Consider the following 22,346-nt stretch of genomic DNA (forward strand, 5'->3'; position numbering starts at 1 on the left):
ATGCACACTCCATGGGAAGGTGGCTGGGCCCAGGTCAGGAGGTGGCTGCGGCAGCCCCGATGAAATAGATTCCCTGGAGTATCTGGTGAGGGTAGACCTGGGAGGACTACTCGGTGAGTGAGCTCTGCACCAGCTTTGGCAGCAAAGGAAGGAAAAGGACCTGATGTTCCTGGTAGGAAGGCCAGACCACGATTCCGCCCCTCTGCTAACAGCTGGTCCATCTCCCCTCACCCCTGCAGGAGCCCAGCCCTCATTGGCTGCTTCATCGTGGACCGCCAGTACTTCCAGGAGATCGGCTTACTGGATGAAGGCATGGAGGTCTATGGAGGCGAGAACGTCGAGCTCGGGATCAGGGTGAGCAGGGTTTCTCACCCATAGGGCTTGGCTCAGCTCTCCAAAGTGTGAAGAGTCTATGGGCTGGAGAAATGGAGCTCAAGGTTGAGGGTCATAGACTGATTCTGAATGTCCATTCCCTAAGTTTGGTCCATGTGAGTGTGATCAGGGCTAATAGGGACAGCATAGAGACATAGGATGGGGCTTACAGAGTTTTCAGGAAGAAAAAGACTTCAGAAACTGCTTTGTCTAGGGGTGGAGATGTGGAAGAGTTGAGCTCCCAACTCAAGGGAACAACCTTTTTGTTAAACCCTAACCCTAACCCCATGGTGGTCCTCACTGTCCACTCCCTGGGGATCTTTAAGCAGCCTGACACTTCTATGCACTACAGTCTTGCCAGCCCTCAGAGGAAGCGTCATACCTGCTAGTGTTCATGGCGGTCAGGATGTTCCTCCTCATGGTCAGCCCTCCATGCACAATGCAGCCACGCCTGGCTGGTTCCTACTAGTGATCCCCCTCACATCCCTTTGGGCTTAGTGTCTGTATCTGGCATCTCCAGTTCCTGATATTCAGTTCCCACAAGGACTCCAGCTTGGATACACCTTCCTGTTGACTCTGACCCCCTGAGCCCTCCCACCCAGACTGGACAGTCAGCTGGCCCCACACAACCTTCGTCTTGGCCTGAGGGGAGACTGGGTACCTTCAGTGAGACTCTCGCATCACCTGCAGTGGCCTGACGGGTACTGTGTGAACCTGACTTGTCACCCAGACTTAATGCTAGGGCTTTGAGGACTGGCAGCGGGAGCAGTTTCTCTGAAGCCGAGCTTAGAAAACACTTTCGGGCAACTGTTTTTACTGATACCCAGAGAAATTGCTGTGGAGGCAGTCAAATGCATGGGCTTACTGGGAAGCTAACATATTCATAGAGGACAGTGCCTGCATAATCACCTTCATTTTTAAAGCTCTCCCTACACTGGTCATTTATCCACCACTTGCGTCCTAACCATCTCATTTCAGTGCCGCTCCTGGATAAATGCTTGCCCCCAAACATCATATTTTTCACTAGGAGCTGCTGCCAGGAATTGGCTGAGTGGGCAGGATCGCCTCTAGTCACTTATGCACTCTGGATAAAAATGTCTGGGAACAGAGAAAGGAATTAGATTTGTGAACTCTGCTTCCAACATGTATGTGAGTCAGTCATCAAGTGGTGGGAAATTTCTGGCCTCTCCTGGCCTCGATTGTAAAGCTCTGAGTGTGGGCCTGGGTGAGGCTTTCAAATACTTACTAAAAATCTTTGAGTGATTTTGTGTTCAGGGTGTAACTTACAGTATGAAATGTTGCCTGTCTTTTTTCCCCCTTCATCTCTTCCCTCCTACTTGTCAGAGTTGAAAGAAAGGTGGCTTTTAAAGCAGGGGCCCAACAACCTATTGGCTGGCTGAGAACAGAAGGTGGGACCTGTTCATTTGAATGCCAGCCCCTGCCCCCCACCTTAAAGGATACAGAACCACTGAGCATCTCTAAAATAGATTTTCACATTTTCTATGGTTATCAGTGTGTGGGGTTTTTTTTTCATGTTTTATGAGTTAAATTCTCAGGACCTCACTCTCCTCTTATAGAATCTCCCCTCAATTGCCCATAGGATTTTGTGTAAAACTGAGAGACATTGCTTTTCTCACCTCATTTAGTCACAGGGCACCATTCAAAGTCCTTACCCATTTGTAACACAGAAATTGAGTTGTTTGCACAATTGTTCAATACTCACCCTGTGCCAGGGATTGCACTAGGCACTTTACTTATGCCATCCATCTATAAAACACCCTAAAAAGTAGCTGCTATTATAATACCCCTTTTTTTCAGATGAAGAAATTGTGAAATTAAAAGCTTACATATGTTCTCAAGGTCCTACAATTTATTAGATGTCGAGAAAGGTTTCAACCCCAGGTCTTTATGATTCGAAAGACTAGATAGATATGCCACAGTGATCTAAAGATAAAAGCCCTTAGAGCTTAAAAAAAGGCAGTACTTTTATTAAATTTATGATTTCCAAGTCCACAACTCAGTGGGGGAAGGAAGAGAGTTGCCACAGCCAAGCAGAATGAAGAGTAAGAAATAAGATGTTGAATAGAATTCACAAAGATTGTATAGTTGATGGCTATAAAAATGCTAGGATATATAAGAAAGCATTCAATAGCTGGCAAGGAATTAAAAAATTGTTAGAGAATGTTATGGGTTGAATTGCATCCTCTCAAAAATATGTTGAATTTCTAACCCCTTGTACCTGTGACTATGATCTTATTTGGAAATAGGGTCTTCACAGATATAATTAGTTTAAGGTGAGGTCATACTGGAGTAGGGTGGACCCTAATCCAATGTGATGGTGTTTTTTTTTTTTTTTTTTTAAATATATTTATTGATTATGCTATTATAGTTGTCCCATTTCCCCCCCACCCCACTCCATCCTGCCCACACCCCTCCCTCCCACATTCCCCCCCTATAGTTCATGTCCATGGGTCATACTTATAAGTTCTTTGGCTTCTACATTTCCTACACTATTTTTACCCTCCCCCTGTCTATTTTCCACCTATCATCTATGCTACTTATTCTCTGTACCTTTACCCCCCTCTCCCCCTCCCACTCCCTTAATGACAACCCTCATGTTCTAGTTGTTTGCCTAGTTTGCTCTCGTTTTTGTTTTATGTGTGGCCATTAATAACTGTGAGTTTGCTGTCATTTTTACTGTTCCTATTTTTTATCTTCTTTTTCTTAGGTAACTCCCTTTAACATTTCATATAATAAGGGCTTGGTGATGATGAGCTTCTTTAACTTGACCTTATCTGAGAAGCACTTTATCTTCCCTTCCATTCTAAGTGATAGCTTTGCTGGATACAGTAATCTTGGATGTAGGTCCTTGCGTTTAATCTTGGGTAATGTAATTATGATGTGCCTTGGTGTGTTCCTCCTTGGGTCCAGCTTCTTTGGGACTCTCTGAGCTTCCTGGACTTCCCGGAAGTCTATTTCCTTTGCCAGATTAGGGAAGTTCTCCTTCATTATTTGTTCAAATAAGTTTTCAATTTTTTGTTCATCCTCTTCTCCTTCTGGCACCCCTATAATTTGGATGTTGGAACGTTTCAAGGTGTCCTGGAGGTTCCTAAGCCTCTCCTCATTTTTCCAAGTTCTTGTTTCTTCATTCTTTTCTGGTTGGATGTTTGTTTCTTCCTTCTGGTCCACACCATTGATTTGAGTCCCAGTTTCCTTCTCATCACTATTGGTTCCCTGTACATTTTCCTTTGTTTCTCTTAGCATAGGCTTCATTTTTTCATCTGTTTTTCGAATAGATTCAACCAAGTCTGTGAGCATATTGATAACCAGTGCTTTGAACTGTGCATCCGATAGGTTAGCTATCTCTTCGTCGCTTAGTTATATTTTTTCTGGAGCTTTGAAGTGTTCTGTCATTTGGGCCATTTTTTTTTTCTTGGCGCCTCTGTTACTTTAAGGGGCGGAGCCTTATGTGATGGTGTTTTGATGAGAGACACAGACAGACACACAGAAAAGATGATAATGAAAAGATGGAGGCAGAGGCCAGAGTTATGATGCCACAAACCAAGGAATGTCTGAGATCACCAGACACTGAAAGAAGGATCCTTCTTTCCAGGAAGGTTTCTTCCCTAAAGGTTTTGGAGGGAGCATGGCCAATACCTGATTCTAGACTTTTAGCCCCCGGAACTGTGAGAGAATACATTTCTGGGTTGTTTTGTTTGTTTGGTTGGTTGGGGTTTTGGTGATCCACATTGTGGTACTTTGCTATAACAGCCCAAGGAAACTAATACAGAGATGAAAAAATAAGTGAAAACCTAGAGAAAGCCTGAGTCTGTTATATTTGAAGAACCTGGTGACTTTAAGCTTATGTTTTCTCAGTTTCATAGAGTACAGAGAACAGGGTATAAAGCCTAAGGCTTGCCTAAGATGAAGAGTATAATTAAATAAGTAGCCCTCCCCACCACACACAGCTCCCATAAAGCTGGGGCTCCAAAGGCCAATTATCTCAGTATAAAGATGAACTACAAATACTCCCATCTTCAACCCTGGTGGTAGGTCAAAGATTTCCTGTCTCAATCTTGTGCTGTGGAGATAAGAAAAAAATGTCTTCTGTGAATCCCTTCCTTGGGTTTATAACTTAAAATCAAAATACTCACTGGTCCAGAAAACCTCAAGAATAACATTTAACTTAAAGTTCTTAGTTCAGTGTTTAACTTGGAAGTTCTTAGGCATCTGCAAAAGCACATACAATCTTCTCTGGGAAAAGACCCTTTTAACTTGGGACACAAGCTTGCCACAGCTAGAGCTCCAAGGAATATGAAGTCACTTACACACACATGCAGACAAAACAGACAAGGGAAAAAGAAAGCGCCAACAGCAAACACCAGCAAAAACACTGGACAGCCAAATTTTGTTTTAAATTTTATTTATTCCATTATTTTTAGAGAAAGGGAAGGAGGGAAGAAGAGAGGGAGGAAAACATCTATGTGTGAGAGAAACATCAGTGTGTGGTTGCCTCTTGCACACCCCCTACTGGGGACCTGGCCTGAAACCCAGGCATGGGCCCTGACTGGGAATCAAACCAACAAACTTTTGGTTTATAGGCTGATGCTCAATCCACTGAGCCACACCAGCCAGGGCTGGACAGCCAGATTTAATCCACAAAGGCTTCAGTTATCAAATCTATCAGATACACGATATAAAATAAGTGGTGTAATATATTTTAAAAATATTTAACACATTGAAAATATGAATAAGAAGCAAGAGACTAATCTTTATAGAAAAGATTCGTCATATGAAGATAGAATAGAATTTCAAGAATGAAAAATATAAAAAAATTAAAGTAAAAGCTTGATGGATGGGTTAAACAGCTAGATGAACATTGTTAAAGGAAAGAAACTAGTAAACTTGGCAATAGACCCATAGAAACTATTTCAAATGAGCCCAGGAACATAAAGAAAAAATTTTTTTTAAAGTTGAGAGGCATGTAGAATTGAAAGAGAGTGTCTAATACCTTAGAATTCCAAATGGAGACAATAAAAAGAGATTAGACAAAAGCAATATTTAAATAGATAATCACTGAAAATATGCCCAAACTGGTGAAAGACCAATCCTCAGATTCACAAAGTCAGTCTATTCAAAGCAAGATAATTATAAACATATTCATACTAGACATTTCATAGTGAAACTACAGAATGCCAAAGACAAGAGATCTTATAGCAGTTAGAAAAAAACAGATACCTAAAGATTGAGGGTAGAGTAACAGCTGACTTTTCAAAGGCAATAGTTGAATCTAGAAAACCATAAAATAATATTTTAAACATGCTAAGAGAAAATAATTATTAACTTATATGTGTATACTTATTAAAATATCTCTTATAAACTAATGTAAAAAAAAGTCATTTTCCTTTTCAAAAAAGTGTTTATTGTTCAATTAGAGTTGTCCCTATTTTTCCCCATTGCTCTCCCCTGCCCTGTTCACCCCACCTCCCACTGACAGAGTTTGCCACTAATAGGCAAGTAAAATTATAAAGGGTATACTTTGGATATAACGAAAACGGTCCCAGAAGGTAAGCAGGTAAAAGAATACTAAGCTCACACAAGTAGTACTTACATGTTTAACTCTATAGAAATATTGGTGGTGTGTAGCACAATAGCAATGTCTTGTGGAGTTATAAAAAATTAAAACTGCAATGCACGATGAAAATTGCAAATAAGTTGGGAGGGGGTGAATGTAATTAAGGTGTTCTAAAATGCTTATGTTGTTAATGAAGATAGGATACTAGTCGACTTTAAATTTTAATAAAATAAGCATATTAAAATTTCTAGAGAAGCCGTAAAAATCATAGATATAGAAAGTCTTAACTTCCAAAATAATAGAGGGAAAAAATGAGATATGAAAATGATGAGAGAAATAGAAGAGGTGGTACAAAGAAAAAACATAAGATGATAGAAGTAAATCTAAATATGTCAGTAAATGCACTAAATTTGCATGTACTAAATTAAAAGACATTTTTAGACTAGATTTTTAAGATTATCTATAAGCTATTTATAAGAAACCTGTCTGAAATACACAGAAAGGTTCAAATCTGAATGGATGGAAGGAGTCATAACAGGCAAATGCCAGTCAAAAGGAAGTTGTTCCCCTAGCTGGTGTAGCTCAGTGGATTGATCATGGGCCTGTGAACCAAAGGGTTGCCGGTTTGATTCCCAGTCAGGCTGCAGGCCAGGTCTCCAGCAGGGGTCATGTGAGAAGCAACCACACTTTCATTTTTCTCTCCCTCTCTTTCTCGTTCCCTTCCCCTCTCTCTAAAAATAAATAAATAAAATCTTTTTAAAAAGTTGCTGTAGTTACATTAACATTAGAAAAAATACCATTACAGCATGCTTTAGTATAAAAAAGGAGATTTCTATAAAGTGATAATATGTGCAATTCATCAGGAATATATAATGATTATAAGCTTTTATACACCTAATGCTACAATCTTCATTTCTATAAACTAAAAATTAACAGAATTATAAGACATTGACAGCTCCACTGACATAGTGGAGGATTTTAATAAATTTTTCCAAGTAATTGAAAGACCAACACAATTAATAGTTTGAATCAAATGGGCATATATAGAACATTTCATCTAACAATGACAAGATTCAACAAATTTCAAAAAGGGATTAATATCATATAGATTATGTCCTTTGACCACAATGGAATTAAATTAGAAATCCATAGCCAAAAATTATAGACAAAGCAATATTTTTGGAAGTTGTGAAATACTTGGCAATAACTCATATATCAAAGAAGAAATTACTTTGGAAATTTGAAAATATTTTGAACTGAATGAAAACACATACCCTATATATTACATTATATGAAATGCAGTTAAAATAGTGCTTAAGAGAAATTGCATAGCATCCTATTCTTATATAAGAAAGAAAAGCTAAAACTTAATGAGCTAAATATATAATTAGAAAAAATCAAAATAAAACTAGAAAAAAAGACAATAGAAATTAATGAAATAGAAATATATATTAAAAAGAACTAATAAAGCCAAAGCCTGGTTCTTTAAAAGACCAATAAAATGACTAACTTTCAGTAGGAGAGAGAAGGAGAGAGACCAATAAACAACAATATGAAGAAATTCATAGAAAAATATAGCCTATGAAACTGACACAGGAAGAAATCAAAAATCAAAATTGTCCTGTAACCATTAAAGAAGTTGAATCAGTAGTTAAAAATATTCTCATAAATAAAAAACTTTCTCACAGATAAATAAGACTATTTATTTTTTTACCATCAAGTACTGCTTAACTTTCAAGGAACAAAATATTTCAAAGTTATGCAAATTATTTGAACATAGACTGCAGAACAGATACTAAGAGACCAAAAGCACAGCAGCCTGGGTCTCTCTTCTAGGACCAAACATCCAGGCAGATCCCCAGGTTTATAGCACAATTCTTGATCTTAATAATAGTCTTGAGTCATAAAGAAAAGTTTAAATTGTATTCTTTGTACTCTGGTCAATACGACAAAAGATTCATGTACATATCTAAAGATTCTTTGGGAAATGTAAAATTTGTTGAACTTGAGATATTGAGAGTCAACTCCTTAGTTATGTGGAACTGACATAGGAAAACTGATCTGGACATCTAGCCTGTTTATTATTCTTTGGAATTAAATTCGTTAATATGAGTAGCAACTATCTCCACTTTTCTGGAATGGAAACCATAGAAGTAGGAGGGGGAGGGAAAACATGCCGTCACAACTCAGCCTGTGGCCTACCCATGGTGTCCAGATTAGGCGGTTGAATGAAAGAGACCCACTCCTCCCTATCTCGCCTGAACTATGGATGGCTCTTGACTGCATTGAGCTCTTTGAAATGTATCACACAGAAGAGAGTCTACCAGACAGGACCCTCTGTTGGACCCCCACTTGGGCATATCTGCAAGTCACTGACTGGATATCTGTGCTTTACTTACTTAGGGCTTCTTATTGGCATTTTAGAGTCTCTATCTTTGAACATTTATTGTCATCTGTCTCTTTAGAATATGGCCTGCTATATTAGTACACTTAGAATATGGCCTGCTATATTAATGCCTCTTAAACAGCGTTTTCACCCCCGAAGCTGACGGACTTTTCACTATCTATGCTAAGACTGCACAATTATCTTTATTCTAGCTCACCCAGATCATCCTAGTGCAACCTCACATCTTTTAACTGCTCTTGCCTAGCTCACCATAAGTCTGACCGGGTGTAGGAGAGCTCCCTGTGAATGAGTTTGCCCTTTCCTCCTATGCAGCGGAGCAACATCTACAACAGGTGGAAGTCTAGCCAACTCGCACCACATTTTAGCCTTGGAGTCACCAAGGGATCGTTAAAGGTTCTCCTTACCTGGGTATCCTTATTTAATAGCTTAATGAAGCAGAAATTTGCATTTGAGATTTTTCAGTACCTCAGACAGTGACTTTGTTTTAAATCCATGACATCTTTCCATTGTCCTAGTCTACCAGTTATCATCCTGTCTCGTTAATCTTTCCCAGCCATGAAGAATTTAGGATCACTGCATGCCCTGGGAAAGGGCCAGTGGCTATTCCACAGGGCATGAGGGGTGAAGGCAGCAAAGAAGGTGTGGACACAGTGGGAGGAGTAGGCTTCACAAACTGCATAGTCACCAGGTGTCAAAAATGTCTTAGTCCCTGCACTAAGTTCAGCTGTGGCTTCTGTATCAACTAAGTAACAGTGGTAATGCCTTTCATATATAATTTCAAAAATTGTCCCTATTAAATGCATGCAGCAATCAAGTGCTATAGGCAATCCAGGTATTTGACCCTAATAGTGTTGTAAGATTAAAAATATTGATGTGAGCCAAAAGAGTTAATTAATTCTCATACTTTATTATCTTGATATTATAATCATTATTTTAACAATAAAGATAGTAAGAACTCAATTTAACTACTTTGTAGACTATAAAATGCTCTATCTATACCATACAAAACATATGATCATATCTATTATACATATAAGCATATATGTTGCATAAATATACTACCATACAGTTCATGTAGTGCTTTATTTTTTAAAACATGCTTTGATTTATATTATTGTAGTCCTTCTGAACTTTTTATTCAGATAACACTCAGAAATCTGTATTGTAAGCAAAAAAAATTGACTCAGGCTAACTGAAAGAGAAAAAGGGGTGTATTGGAAAGTCATTGGATATCTCAAGTAATTAACAAGTCTAGAGAAGCAGATTCAGAAAACAAGCAGAAACAAAGAAAGACTCGATGGCAGAAACCATAGCCAAAGTCAAGTGGTAAGAATGGTCTCTTTGTAGTAATATCCTGGCCGCTTTGCCATGACTAGATGTCCTACTGCTGGGTAGTGGGCACCGTTGCTCGGGTGTTGATGACGCTCGCCAAGATTCAAAGTCCTGAGTGAGAGCATAGCGTTGGCTAAACTTAGGTGATACCCCCACGCCTTAGCTTCTAGGGAACAGGTCCATGCCTCCTTTCAGTGTCCGGAGGCCCAAGAATTACACATTACATGGTCCCTAATGTAGCAAGGGGATTTAAACTTGGGCTTAAGTGTCCTCTAGAAGTAACAAAGTAATATATTGTCTAGACCAATGGTCCCCAACCTTTTTGGCACAGAGAGCGGTTTTGTGGAAGACAGTTTTTTCATGGACAAGGGGTGGGAGGAATGGTTTCGGGGTGATTTGGTATCTTACATTGGAGCTCACCTCCTGCTGTGCGGCCCCGGTCCTAACAGGCTCCAATCTCCCACGGCCTGGAGCTTGGGGATCCTTGGTCTAGACTATTGTGTTCTATATTCTGGATATTTTATCATAAATGGGATATATTTTTAAACCCTCTGTATTATCGACAATTTTGAACATATGCAAAAATAAGAGAATGCTATTGTGTAATAAATCCCCTTGCATCTATCACACAGTTTTAACATTGTCAACTCATGGCCCATTTGGCTGCAATCTCTACCCCTGTCCAATCCTCTCCCAACTCCAGTTATTTGGAAGCAAATCCTAGGCATTATATTATGGAAAGTATTTCAGTGTGCATCTAAAATAGATGGCCTTCCGCTCCGTGATGTACAGTCCCTTTCCCCAGTTTTGGAGAGAAAGATGTGCCTGGAGTCTGTCCCTGCATATTCCTGCAGCTTCTCAGAGTCCTGTGGGCAACCACCGAGGAGACAAACCATGCAGAAAACATCTAGGGTAACAAAAAATAAAATAAAGATAAAATAAAATAGATGAGGTCTTTAAAAAAAAACATTACCACAATACTATTTTCAGTCCTAAAAGTGTTGAAAAGAATTCCTTAATACCATCAAATACTCAGTGTTCATCATTTCCTAATTCTCTCCTAATGTTTTTGTTATATAATTTGTTTGCTTGGGTCAAGATCCAGTTGGTTAATATATCTTTTCAAATGTTTACTAATCTACTGTATTTCTCCTCTATGTGTTTTGTTCCCCCTTGTAATTTATTTTTAAAGAGATCAGGCCATTTGTCCTGTGAAGACTCCCACAGTCTAGATTTCCCTGATTGCATTCCCCCGATGTCATTGAACATGTCTTTCTGTGCCATATATTTCTTCTAAATTGGTAGTTAGATCCGGAGACGTAGGTTCAGTTTTGTAGCAGGAATATTCCAGAGGCAGGATTTGTATACTGCATCGTGCAGTGCATAATGTCTAGCCGCCCCCCGTGTGCGAGGCTCGCAGTCATTGCTGATCATTGACCGGAGCCCCTGATTCTTCAGGGCTTGCATAATGATAACACGTTCATTTTATTTCTCCTTTCTTATTTATTAGCCGGAATAACTTTTATAGAGAGCCATTCACAATCATCCTACTCTTTGGTTGCTCGGAAGTACAACAAAGTTTATTTGGAAGCATCAGGATAAATAATTACATAACAGCTTTCAATATACTGATTAGATACTCTACCACCTTCCAAAGGGGAACATTTCATTTTAGTATTTTTAGTATCATTATGAGTTTATATATGTAACGTGTTTTAATTCATTATATTTAATATCCTTATTGTTTTACAAATTTCCTCCTTTGGCCATTGAGACCTGTTAACATAAGTTCCTGAGTTCTTTTGCCTCTTTTTTTTAGTTAAGTCATTTTTAATTGTTATTCTATTACAGTTGTCCCAATTTTCCCCCTTTGCCCTCCTCCGCCCCTCCCCTCGCTCCCACAGTCAGTTCCCACACTGTTGTCCATGTCTGTGGGTCCTTTGCCTCTTTAATGGCTTCCCTGCCATCAGAGATGTTCCAGGCTCACCTCTGCATTTCCTGCTCCAGAATTGTAATCATCCATTTTCCTAAGGAGCCCAAGTTTCCTTTTTTAAAAATATTTATTTATTTATTTATTTATTTATTTATATTGTTGTTCAGTTACAGTTGTCCCCGTTTTCCCCTGTTGCTCTCCCCTGCCCCGTCCAATCCCTGCTCCCAAAGACAGTCCCCACCCCATTGTCCTTGTCCTTGGGCCCCTTGTACATGTTCCTTGAACCTAGCTTTCTTTCAGTGAGCAGTGGTATTTAAAACCTCAGTCTTGGTCACTAGGGGTGCTTTTTGCTGCTGGGTTGGTGCATGTTCATAGGTCTTTTCAGTAGTCAGAATAGAAATTATTGTCTTTGTAGAAATAAAATACCCCAGGTGTTCAGGATGATCTCTCTATTTCAAATTGAGGACTACTGGGTTTTTACTTAACCTTGTCAATCTTACATCTACATTTCTTTTCTCCTGTGCCAAAAATTCTGGTTTTTAATGACACCAACAAAATTACTTGTTTATTTTATTCCTCAGTATGCACACAACTGTCTCAGAATACTAATAACAACACTACCATTAACAATACGATTACTGGAAACAGTTTCATATTTTTTGCGTTTCTCTTTGTCTTTAGGTTGTATTCCACTAGGGATGTACTGTCGAATTACCGTGATTTAAAGTGGTCTAGAATAGTTCCTCTCTGTGTGATATATTACCAACCTAATGAAGAGTCCATTTGAGTCATTTGACTTTTGATTTTTAGTAATAGATTTTTTCATATTTAATTCTTTATAATTATTAAATACATCGTTCCAAAGTGAAATATATAAAAGAAAGTATATTCAGAAAAGTCTACCTCCTACTGCCCTCTTTATCCTATTTCCTCACAACCTCTAAAAAATATTTTGGGTTTTTTTGTTGTTTTACTTTATACTTTAAAAGCTACAGTTGTGTGCAGCATAATGATGTTTTGGTCAGTGATGGACGACATATGTGATGGTGGTCACATAAGATTATGATGCAGCTGAAAACTTGCCATCGCCTCGTGACAGAGCGGCCACAGTGCCCTAGCACAACGCGTCACTCACGTGTCTGTGGGGCTGCCCGTGTAGACAAACCTGCTGTGCCACCAGCCGTATAAAAGAATAGCACATAGAATGATACACAGTACATAATAAATGATAATATTAAACGACTTTGTTACTGGTTTATGTATTTGCCATCCTGTCCTTTTTATCTTGATCTCAGAGTATACTCTTTCTAACTATAAAAAGAAAGGTTGTTGTAAAACAGCATGTCGTGTTACTCTGGCAGCAGCCTCCTATCGTGTCTCATGTTTACTGTGTCTCTTGCTTGGTTTAATCTTGTGTTTCATACAGTAACGTGCTGTTTGGGCTTAGAGCCTAGGAGCAGCAGGCTGCACCGCGCAGCCCAGGTGGGTGGTAGGCTGTGCCATCAGGCTCGTGTTCGTGCACTGTACGATGTCTGCAACACAACCAGGAGATCATCTAATGACAGATTTCTCAGGGCATATCCCCTGGTTAAGTGCACATGACTGTGTGCGGAACCGTGTGTGTACACTCACACAGCTTTCTTGGATAAACGGTAGTATGCTATGCACACATTTCACTGGCTTGTTTTTTTCATGATATATATTTTTTCTGAATATCATTTTATAATAGTATATAACAGCAATTTTCAACCTTTTTCATCTCATGCCACACATAAACTAATGAATAAAATTCTACAGCACACCAAAAAATGTATTATATTTGTTGCTGATTTCACAAAGAATAGGTATAATTTTGATTCATTTACACCAGATGGCTATTGTTGTTTTAGCCATTGTCATTTTTTAATTTGATAATCTAAGGGAAAAGAGGTGAGAGCCTCTAACTAAATAGTCAGATATCGCATGTTTTAAAAATTCTTGCAGCAGCCCAGTTGAAGATTGCTGGCATGTAGAGATGTTTCTCATTGCTTGTTTCTTTAAGAGAAGTTTTAAAATTTTATTTATTTTTAGAGAGAGAGGAAGGGAGAGAGAGAAATTTTCATGACTAGAAGATAAGTTGCCTTTTGAATGTCCCCCCCTGGGGACCTGGCCCACAGCCCAGACATGTGCCCTGACCCGGAATTAAACTTGTGACCTTTTGGTTTAGCAGATGATGCCCAACCCACTGAGCCACACAGTCAGGGCTCATTGCTTTTTGTTATAGCTGCATAGTACTCCAGTACATGACCATTCCATGGTTTATACTGCCAGTTTCCTTTTGAGGGCATAGTGCTATAATCAATAGTTTTGTAGACATGTTTTTCATATTTCACTGGGTTATTATTTTAATAGATTCCTAAAAATAGAATTGTGAGGCCAGAAGGCAAATACATGCATAATTTTGCTAGGCATCCTCAGATTTCCAGAGGGGTAGTACTTTTCCCACCGGAAGTGATGAAGGTGGCTGCTTCCTCACAACCAACCAACAAAGTATGCTGTTGCATATTTGGGTCTTTGCCAATCTGACAGGGGAAAAACGGCCTTCAAAGTAGTTTTAATTTGCATTTTTCTGATGAGGAGCTAGGTTGAGCAGCTTTTCATATGATTAAGGCCATTTGCATTTCTTTTTCCATGAGCTTTTCATATCTTTGGCCCATTTTTCTTTAGGATTGTTAGTCTTTTGTCTATTTTTAGGATCTCTTTAACATTAGGGATGGTAATTTTTTGCCTATCATATACATTGCAAATATTTTCTTGTAGTTTGTTACTTGTCTTTTGATTTGGCTTCTGGCGTTTTGTTTTGTTTTTGTCAAGCAAGGGATTTTTTTAAAGTAAGAAAATGCATCAGTCTTTTTCCTTCTTGCTTCCAGAATTTAGTCATAGAAAAACTTATCCACTATCAGGTTATAGAAATATCCACCTATGTTTTCTTCTAATGCTTGTATGATTATAATTTTCACCTTTTAATCTCTGATTCATTCAAATTAATCCCGATGGATGGTCTCAGGAATGGACCCAACGTCTTATTTTTCTGTAGAGCCATCCAGTTATCCTAACACCTTCTACTTAAAATAACACCTTTTCCTCACTGGTTGATAATACAGCCTTTATTATACACTGAATCACCATACATATTTGGATCTGTTTCCAGATTTTCTATTCTGGTTGGTGTATTCATGTACTAATATCACACAATTTCAATCATGTAGGCTTTATGTTATGTTTGTAAGTCCAAGCTTATAAATGTTTATAAGTTATATTACATTTGTCAATTGGAATCTGGCTTGCCCATCGTGTATCATGGAGATCTTGAATCCAAAGGAGAAGGTTGGTGAGAGACACAAATGTCATCGCTGTCTCTTCTTTCCTGGTTAGACTATAAAAACTGGATTTCGGGATTTATGGATATTTGATTTTCATACTGACGCTTGGAATATAATATGTACTCAATTAGCAGGCTTTGAATTTGAAGGCCGGTCAATATAAGGGAATATATTCTATATATCTTATAAGGTCACAGCTTGAATAGTGGAGCGGAAGCCGTAACGGATGTAGTTATCAATTCAGTGTAAGAAACACATATTAGAACCATTTAAAAGAGAAAGGAATGCCTATTGGGATAATTGGATATGTTTAAGGCATGGCCGCCTCTCTATATTACTAGAAAGATATATGAGATTTATGCTCATAATACTGAGAGTTAATAGTAATGTAGCAGTAATTATATGTGAACTACTGTCCTAAGTGCTTTACATGTATTAACTTAATCCTTGCAACATCCTGGTGATTTAGGGGCTTATATTACCCCCACTAACAGGTGGATATACTGAAGCACAGAGAGATGATATAATTTGCTCCATGTCCAATGACTGGGAGATGGTAAAGCTGAGATTTGAACCCAAGAAGGGTGGCTTCAGAAGACATTGTGCCTTATGTAGGTAGACATAGTGTAATGGCCTTCAGTAAGACAGAATTTCTCATGATCTCCTATGGGTTCAATCACATATTTACTCATTCAGTCTTCTTTAAACACCCACTTGCCAGGTGCTAGGAAACTAGAGGTGGATGCCATGAACCCTGCCTTTCGGTGGCTCTCTGTCTAGCTGGAGTGACAACCACCTTACCATCCTCTAAGTGCAGGACTAATAGAAGATTATAGAAAATGTCATGAGCTTAGACAGGATCTTTTGACCCCTCGGTCCAGGCTGACTTCAGGGGTTTCCGTGTTCTTTGACGCACCCATAGCAACTGTAGCGAGTATGTGACCCAGAAAACCTGTCCACACTTTTTCTTGTGATATTCCTAAATTTTTTTTAAAACAAACAGTTATCCTTTTTCCAAACTATGTAATAATAAAGGTAATCAACACAAACTAATGCAACAAATAAAAATGAACACAGTAAAAAAAATTTTAATTAAAAAATTGATTGAGGAAATGAATAACATCATTTTCATCTGCCAGATTTGATTCAGGAAAACTAAGCTTGGTTGACATCACAAAAGAAACCATAATTGTAAAATGTGGTTTGGATTTTAAAATACTGATAGATGAATCATACCTTAATTGTTAAATCAATGCAAAAAAAAATATCACCATCAATGAAAATAAGTGCAGTAAAATCAAACTGGAAAATTATTATAAAAGGAAATGTATTTTAATTACATTCTGTAGAAAATTGGCTAAGAGAATTAAATTGCACTGGTGACATATCTTCCAGAAAATACTTTCTGGATGGAAACTTATCCCTGTGAATATAGTTTTGATTAGAGCACTGAGTAAGGCATAGCCCACTCAGGGTCAAAATGACAGCAGCCGTATGCTTTGAAGCAGCACCCAGGACAGAGTGACCCCTCAACACATGGAAGGTGGATCAGACACCATGGAGATGGCATTTACGCTGGGTGCCAAGGAATGAGAGTGTGTTCTTCAGGCAGGAAAAAGGACAGGTGGTCCAGGGGGTCAGGGTGATGTGTAGATTGACAGCTGAGAAAGAACATGGCTGAATTAAATGCCTGGGAGCTAGGGTTCTGTAACAGGACATGGAGCTGAGACAGACGGTCAGAGACAGAAAAGGTACAGCTATCAGATGGGGGCGTAGGGCGGGAAACTGGTCACTGGCAATCAGAAGGCAGCCTTTTGTGGGTTCTTCGCTTATTCTGGTTTGTCCAACATTTTCATCAGTGATTTACGTTAAAGGGAAAAAGGGTACTTGTGGAAGATGACCTGGAGCTGAGAGGGTTCAGACACTTCCTGGGTACCAACATTGGCATTTCTAAGTCTGGACTATCTAAGAGTTGGCTTAGTGACATAACTCTTGGGCAACAGAAGAAGGTAGTTATTTCATAAAGCAGATACATGTTACATGCTCCATCGCTGTTAGCATCTTAGGCCTAATCTGGAAGATGATGATGATGATGGGAGCTTCCAGCTATTATGTGCTGTCGACCCATTACCTTGTGTATATTATCTCATTAATTTTTGTAATAGCCCTGTGACGTCCATGCTGTTATCCCCATTTTGTAAACGAGGAACCTGGAGGTAACAGGATTAAATATCTCCCAAGGTCACTCAAGATTAGAATCAGCCTGACTGGTTTCAAGGCTCATGCCTTACCACTGCATCATGCTGCTCGTCCACCTCCACTTTCAGGGTTTAAAATCACCCATGGCACACAGTTCAGGTTCAGGGGCTAACTTGGGCTAGCATCGCTTAGGAACGTGGTCGCAGTTCTGTGTCAGTGCTTGATGACTTAGCCCAAATCCATCACAGTGGGGGGAACCTGGGTTAGATAATACCACACATGTCTTTGCCTGAGGTCTCAGGAGACTTCAAAACTGGATGAGGTGACAGAGACAAGAGCTGAGCTGGAAGCCAGAGTCAGAAAGGAGATAGATTGAAGATCTGCTGGAAGACAGGAGCCAGAAACAGACAAAGTCAGAAGTCTGAGTTCAGGAAGCCACAGACACAGAAGAGGAAAAGAAAGCAAAGAAGGGTCTGGAGCAACTGCCTAGATCTCCATCATTTGAGGCTTTTTACAAAATATACGTAGGGTTAAAGGGCCAGAGACTTTGCTAAAAGAAGTCCAGGCAGGTTAATATGTGCTTATCTAGCCTGCTGTGAACTGAAGCACACAAGGGACATTGTGGTTCTCCCCAGAGGCCTTGGACTTGGAGGTCTCAGTAACCTCAGCTCACTGCTAGCATTATGGCTGTTCTCACCCAGCTACAAGGAAGATAATTAAAAACGCTGGCTACCACAGTTTCAGGTAAATCAAGTAGTCTGCCAGCACAGCCCAAGAGACTTGGGAAGAAGAGAAGGGGTGTGGGTACTGCCATTCCTGCTCAATTGAAAAGGTCTCAGGAAACCCATGCCTGGAGAAAGAAAATTCAACACCTTAAATTGGATTTTTGTCTCTGGTTGCTTATAAACATTAGGGTTAGTCTAAGCCAGCTGGAGCTAGAGTTCAGAATTACCTGAGAGCTCAGAATAACACATCCCTGTGTGTGCGTGCATGTGTGTGTGTGTGTGGTGAGGGTGAAGATGCTGAGCCCTGCCCCTGTTTTGTCTCATTTGGGCATGATTGGAATCTGCTTTGGCATTGTCCTTCAGCTGCTGTCATGGGGGGAAGCCTACGGAAGGCTGACAATTGCACAATGGAATAAGTGTTCATCTATGCGGTCTTTTGAGGCCAAGGATTTCAAAATACACTAAACACTGTTTTCAAGTTTGCAGGCTTTTATGCTTTCTAAGGGAATTTTTCCAGTGACTCAAAGCTTTAACTCAGGCATCATCTACATGTTCCCTTAACACTGTGTTGGATGTTAATAATGATTTCAGTGATCATTGGAGGTCAAGACTTAGCCTTTCCTGGTCCTTATAAATGAGTTATTAAAAGTCTGACAAAGACGGCATTGAGATTTTAATCCCAGGTGATGGGAGATTTGGGGGTGCCATTGGCTGAGAAAGGGGTGTTTGGATAGAGAATTGGTGTGGGAACAGGGGGGAATTGAGCAAGTTTGATATTAGAAGTAATAATGGAAATAACCAAAAGCTTGCATTATTCACCTATTTATTCATTCATACAGTGACCATTTATTATGCTGCTTGTGTTGTAAACTTGGCATTAGGATGCAGAGAAATGTAGTATCTGGATTATGACATCAATAGGAAGTCAGAAATACATAACAAAAGGTAGGAGAAGGCTCAGAGGCAAGACAAGGGGAACAGGTGTCCTCTGTGTGCCCAGTGAAGGTAAGAGGATGGAGGAGCCCAGTGAGGGTGTTGGAACTGAGAAGAGATTTTAGGATTGAGTGTGAGCATAGGAATGGGAGGATGGGGGCAGAGTGATGCTCCAGTTATGCAGAAGAATTGACTGGAAAGATAAGAGCTAGATCGGTGGGAAAATTCACAGATTTCAGGGGAAGGCAGCATTTCAGGAGTGCAATAACCAAGCTAAGATGAATAGTAATTTTTTAAAAGATTTTATTTATTTTTAGAGAGAGAAGAAGGGAGGGAGAAAAAGAAGGAAACATCAATGTGTGGTTACCTCTCACGTGCCCCCAACTGGTGACCTGGCCCGCAACTCAGCCATGTACCCTGACTGGGAATCAAACCAGGGACCCTTTGGTTCACAGGTCGGCACTCCATACACTGAGCCACACCAGCCAGGGCACGAATAGTAATGTTAATAGTTATCACTTAGCAAACATTGTGTGCTTAGTGAACTTGCTTATTTAATACTGTGCAATGTGTATACCCAGTGCTGAACACTGGGTATACAGTGATGAACAGGAGAGCATTGGCTGTGCCCTCAGAGAGCTTACATTCTAGTGAGGTTTATGCTGTATGTTATTTACTCCTCCAGGGAACCACGGGAGGCTAGAATTATTATCCTCATTTTTACAGATACAAACACTGACACGCAGAGAGGTTGACCCCTTTGCCCAGGTCCCACAGAGAAGGAGTGGTGGAGCTGGGATTTGAACATAGTTCTGTCTGATGCCAAAGACTTTAACTCCCCACCCTGGACTTTAAGAATGTGAGCAGAGAAAGGGCATACAAACACAGCTGGAAGAGGACTTTAAAGGGACAAGTGGACTAAAAGGGTACAATATAAGACAGATTCAGATAGCTAGGGATGGAGTGGCTAAGGGTTGAAAGGAGGCAGAGGGTTTAGAGATTTTATTTAACCAGGAATGGAGGGAGAGGGAGTCACTGAAAACTGGAAATTTAGTGCCTGTTTGTAAGCAGAGGCCAAGTGCCAGAGCTGGGAAAGTCCGGGCTTGACCTTGAGAAAATGGTTGAAATGTTCTTTACTTTGCACATTTACATATTATGTACATATGCAAATAGTCTTTACTTTGTGAAGCTGTGCAAGGGGAAGTGTCCCTATGAAGACATTTCCCCAGTGCTTGTCGGTGATGCTTTACAGAAATTACCCCTACACAAATTTTTCTGCCGAGCAAGGCTTACCAGAATAGAAAGTCAGTCCTGAAAATAAAGAGTTAATTCCTGGTGAACTACCCCAGGGAACAGCGTTTACTCCTTTAGGTCCTCTCTCTGTATCTGTGCTGACTGTCTAGTTTTGGACAATCCAAGGGACAGGCCCCCGGTCCCTTTCCTTCCTTGGTGTAGTGCCCAGCAGCGGCGAAGCACTGAACGTGGTGTGCCCTACTTTATTCTTCATGCCTGCTTCAAGTCCTGCCCATCAGTGAGAGAGGCCCTCGAAAACTTGCTTATTTTCACTGCACTGGGATTGTAGCCATGTGAAGAAACCGTGGAGGAGGAGAGAGAAAATATCAGTAGTACTGTGATTTCAAGGCAGATACTGTATTTTGCCGTGTATAATGAGAACTTTTTGCCCAAATTTTTTGAGGGAAAAATAAGGATGCACGTTATACTTGGATAGTACTAATTCTGTATTTACATAAATGTTTTTAATTCTTTCATTTATGCTTATGCATTGAAAATGTAACTCTAGAAGGCAATAACGATATCCAGATGTTCAAAAATAAATGCTAAAATTCCTTCATAATACAAAACACACGTATCTAAATATAAACAAACAAACAAATAAATAATTGAATTAAAATTTTTAAAGATTGTTTCCCTGAAAGTTGGGGCCAAAAATGTGGGTGCACATTATACATGGCAACATACGGTATTTATTTTGGAGTTTAATGTTTCTGAAATCAGGTTTGCCTTATAAACTTGGCATATATAAATAAATAATAAATATAGAAATAAATTACAATTTATTATCCAAACTAGAACACTGCTGAGAGTGAAAGGGGATATTATTAATAATTACACTGGATAACAGGTATAAACCAGGATTGTCATGGGCAAACCAGGCTGTATGGTCACTGCATTTATAATTTTATATGCACATTTAATGCAGTTCATTCACTTGACATTGTTAGGTGCCCGCCATACGTGACATTGGGTTTACAATGTTTAACCAAGGACATACAATGTTTAAAAAGTAAGCACAGTGCCTTTCATCTTGGAGGACCTAATGGTATAATGGGACAGACATCTGATAAAGGGAACAAGAAATAGATGTGTAGTTACAGATTGCAGTAAGTGCTGTATGAGTTACCTCAGGCCGCCATAACAACAGACCATTCACCGGGCAGCTTAAACAATAGGAATTTATTTTCTCACAGTCCGGGAGGCCGGAAGTCTGAGTCATGAACCAGAGTGGATGGGATCGGGTGAGAGCCCTCTTCCTGACTTTCAGACTTCCAGCTTCTTGCTGTGTCCTTAAGTGGCAGAGAGAGAGCTCTGGTGTCTCTTCCTTTTCTTATAAGGATGCCAGTTCTGGCTGATCAGGGTTTCACCCTTCTGACCTCCTTTAACCTTAATCACCCTCTTAAAGATTCTGTCTCCAATACGATCACATGGGGGTTAAGCCTTCAACATATGAATTGTAAGGGGCACAACTGAGTCCGTAGCAAGTGCTATAATGGAAAACATAGAATGTAAGACCCAGAAAGTCAGGGATTTTGTACGTTTTGTTCTGTGACAAAATGCCCATCTCATACAACAGTACCTGGCACGTGGTGAGTGCTCAATAAATAATTGTTGATTGAATTAAAGCAGAGAGAGGACGTGATCTGATTTATAATTTTAGAGGAGGGGTTGGAGGTCAATGAGGGTTGACGTGAAGACACTTCTTCGGAGGCTGTGCAGATCGAGAGATGTGATTAAACGAAAGCGATGTTTAGGAGGTAGAACTGACTGCATTTGCTGATGTAATCGGATGTGGAGGAGGAGGAAGATGATGTAACTATAGATGAATTATATAATTATTTATGTAGGCTTCAGGCTTGGGCTATTAGGTGGATGAGGGGAGACCAAGGGACAGATGGGGAGGCAGGGAAGAAAATAAAGAACTTGGCTGTGGACAAGGTAAGCTTATGGTACCTGAGAGACACGCAAGTGAGGGTGACATGTAGGCAGTCGATGTACAAATCTCAAGCTCAGAGGAATGTAGTATGTTCTCTTGCCTGAATCTTACCATCAATGGAATCTTACAGTGAAAATAATTATACCTGATATTAATGGGCTTTAAACTTGTGCTGCGTGTTGAAATAAACCCTCTGTATGCATTACCTCCTTGAAAGCAGACTCTAACCTGCAGCCTGCTTTGCTCGTGTCCTAACACCCTGCCTGCTCCTGGCAG

The 22,346-nt window shown here is 39.8% G+C and overlaps 1 protein-coding gene and 1 pseudogene across 4 annotated transcripts in view; both read left to right on the plus strand.

The window, feature by feature from the left end:
• Positions 1-22,346, plus strand: part of GALNT18 (polypeptide N-acetylgalactosaminyltransferase 18) — a 325,400-nt gene that overhangs the window by 237,034 nt on the left and 66,020 nt on the right. For all 4 annotated transcript variants that reach the window (XM_024558783.3, XM_045194103.3, XM_045194102.3 and 1 more), the window contains exon 6: positions 240-354. In XM_024558783.3, coding sequence (XP_024414551.2) covers positions 240-354 — 115 coding nt within the window. The remainder of the gene's footprint in view (positions 1-239; positions 355-22,346) is intronic.
• On the plus strand, positions 10,406-10,595 carry LOC112303507 (small nucleolar RNA SNORA73 family; annotated as a pseudogene).

This window comes from Desmodus rotundus, chromosome 5 (genome assembly GCF_022682495.2).
Source record: "Desmodus rotundus isolate HL8 chromosome 5, HLdesRot8A.1, whole genome shotgun sequence".
Lineage (NCBI taxonomy): Eukaryota > Metazoa > Chordata > Mammalia > Chiroptera > Phyllostomidae > Desmodus > Desmodus rotundus.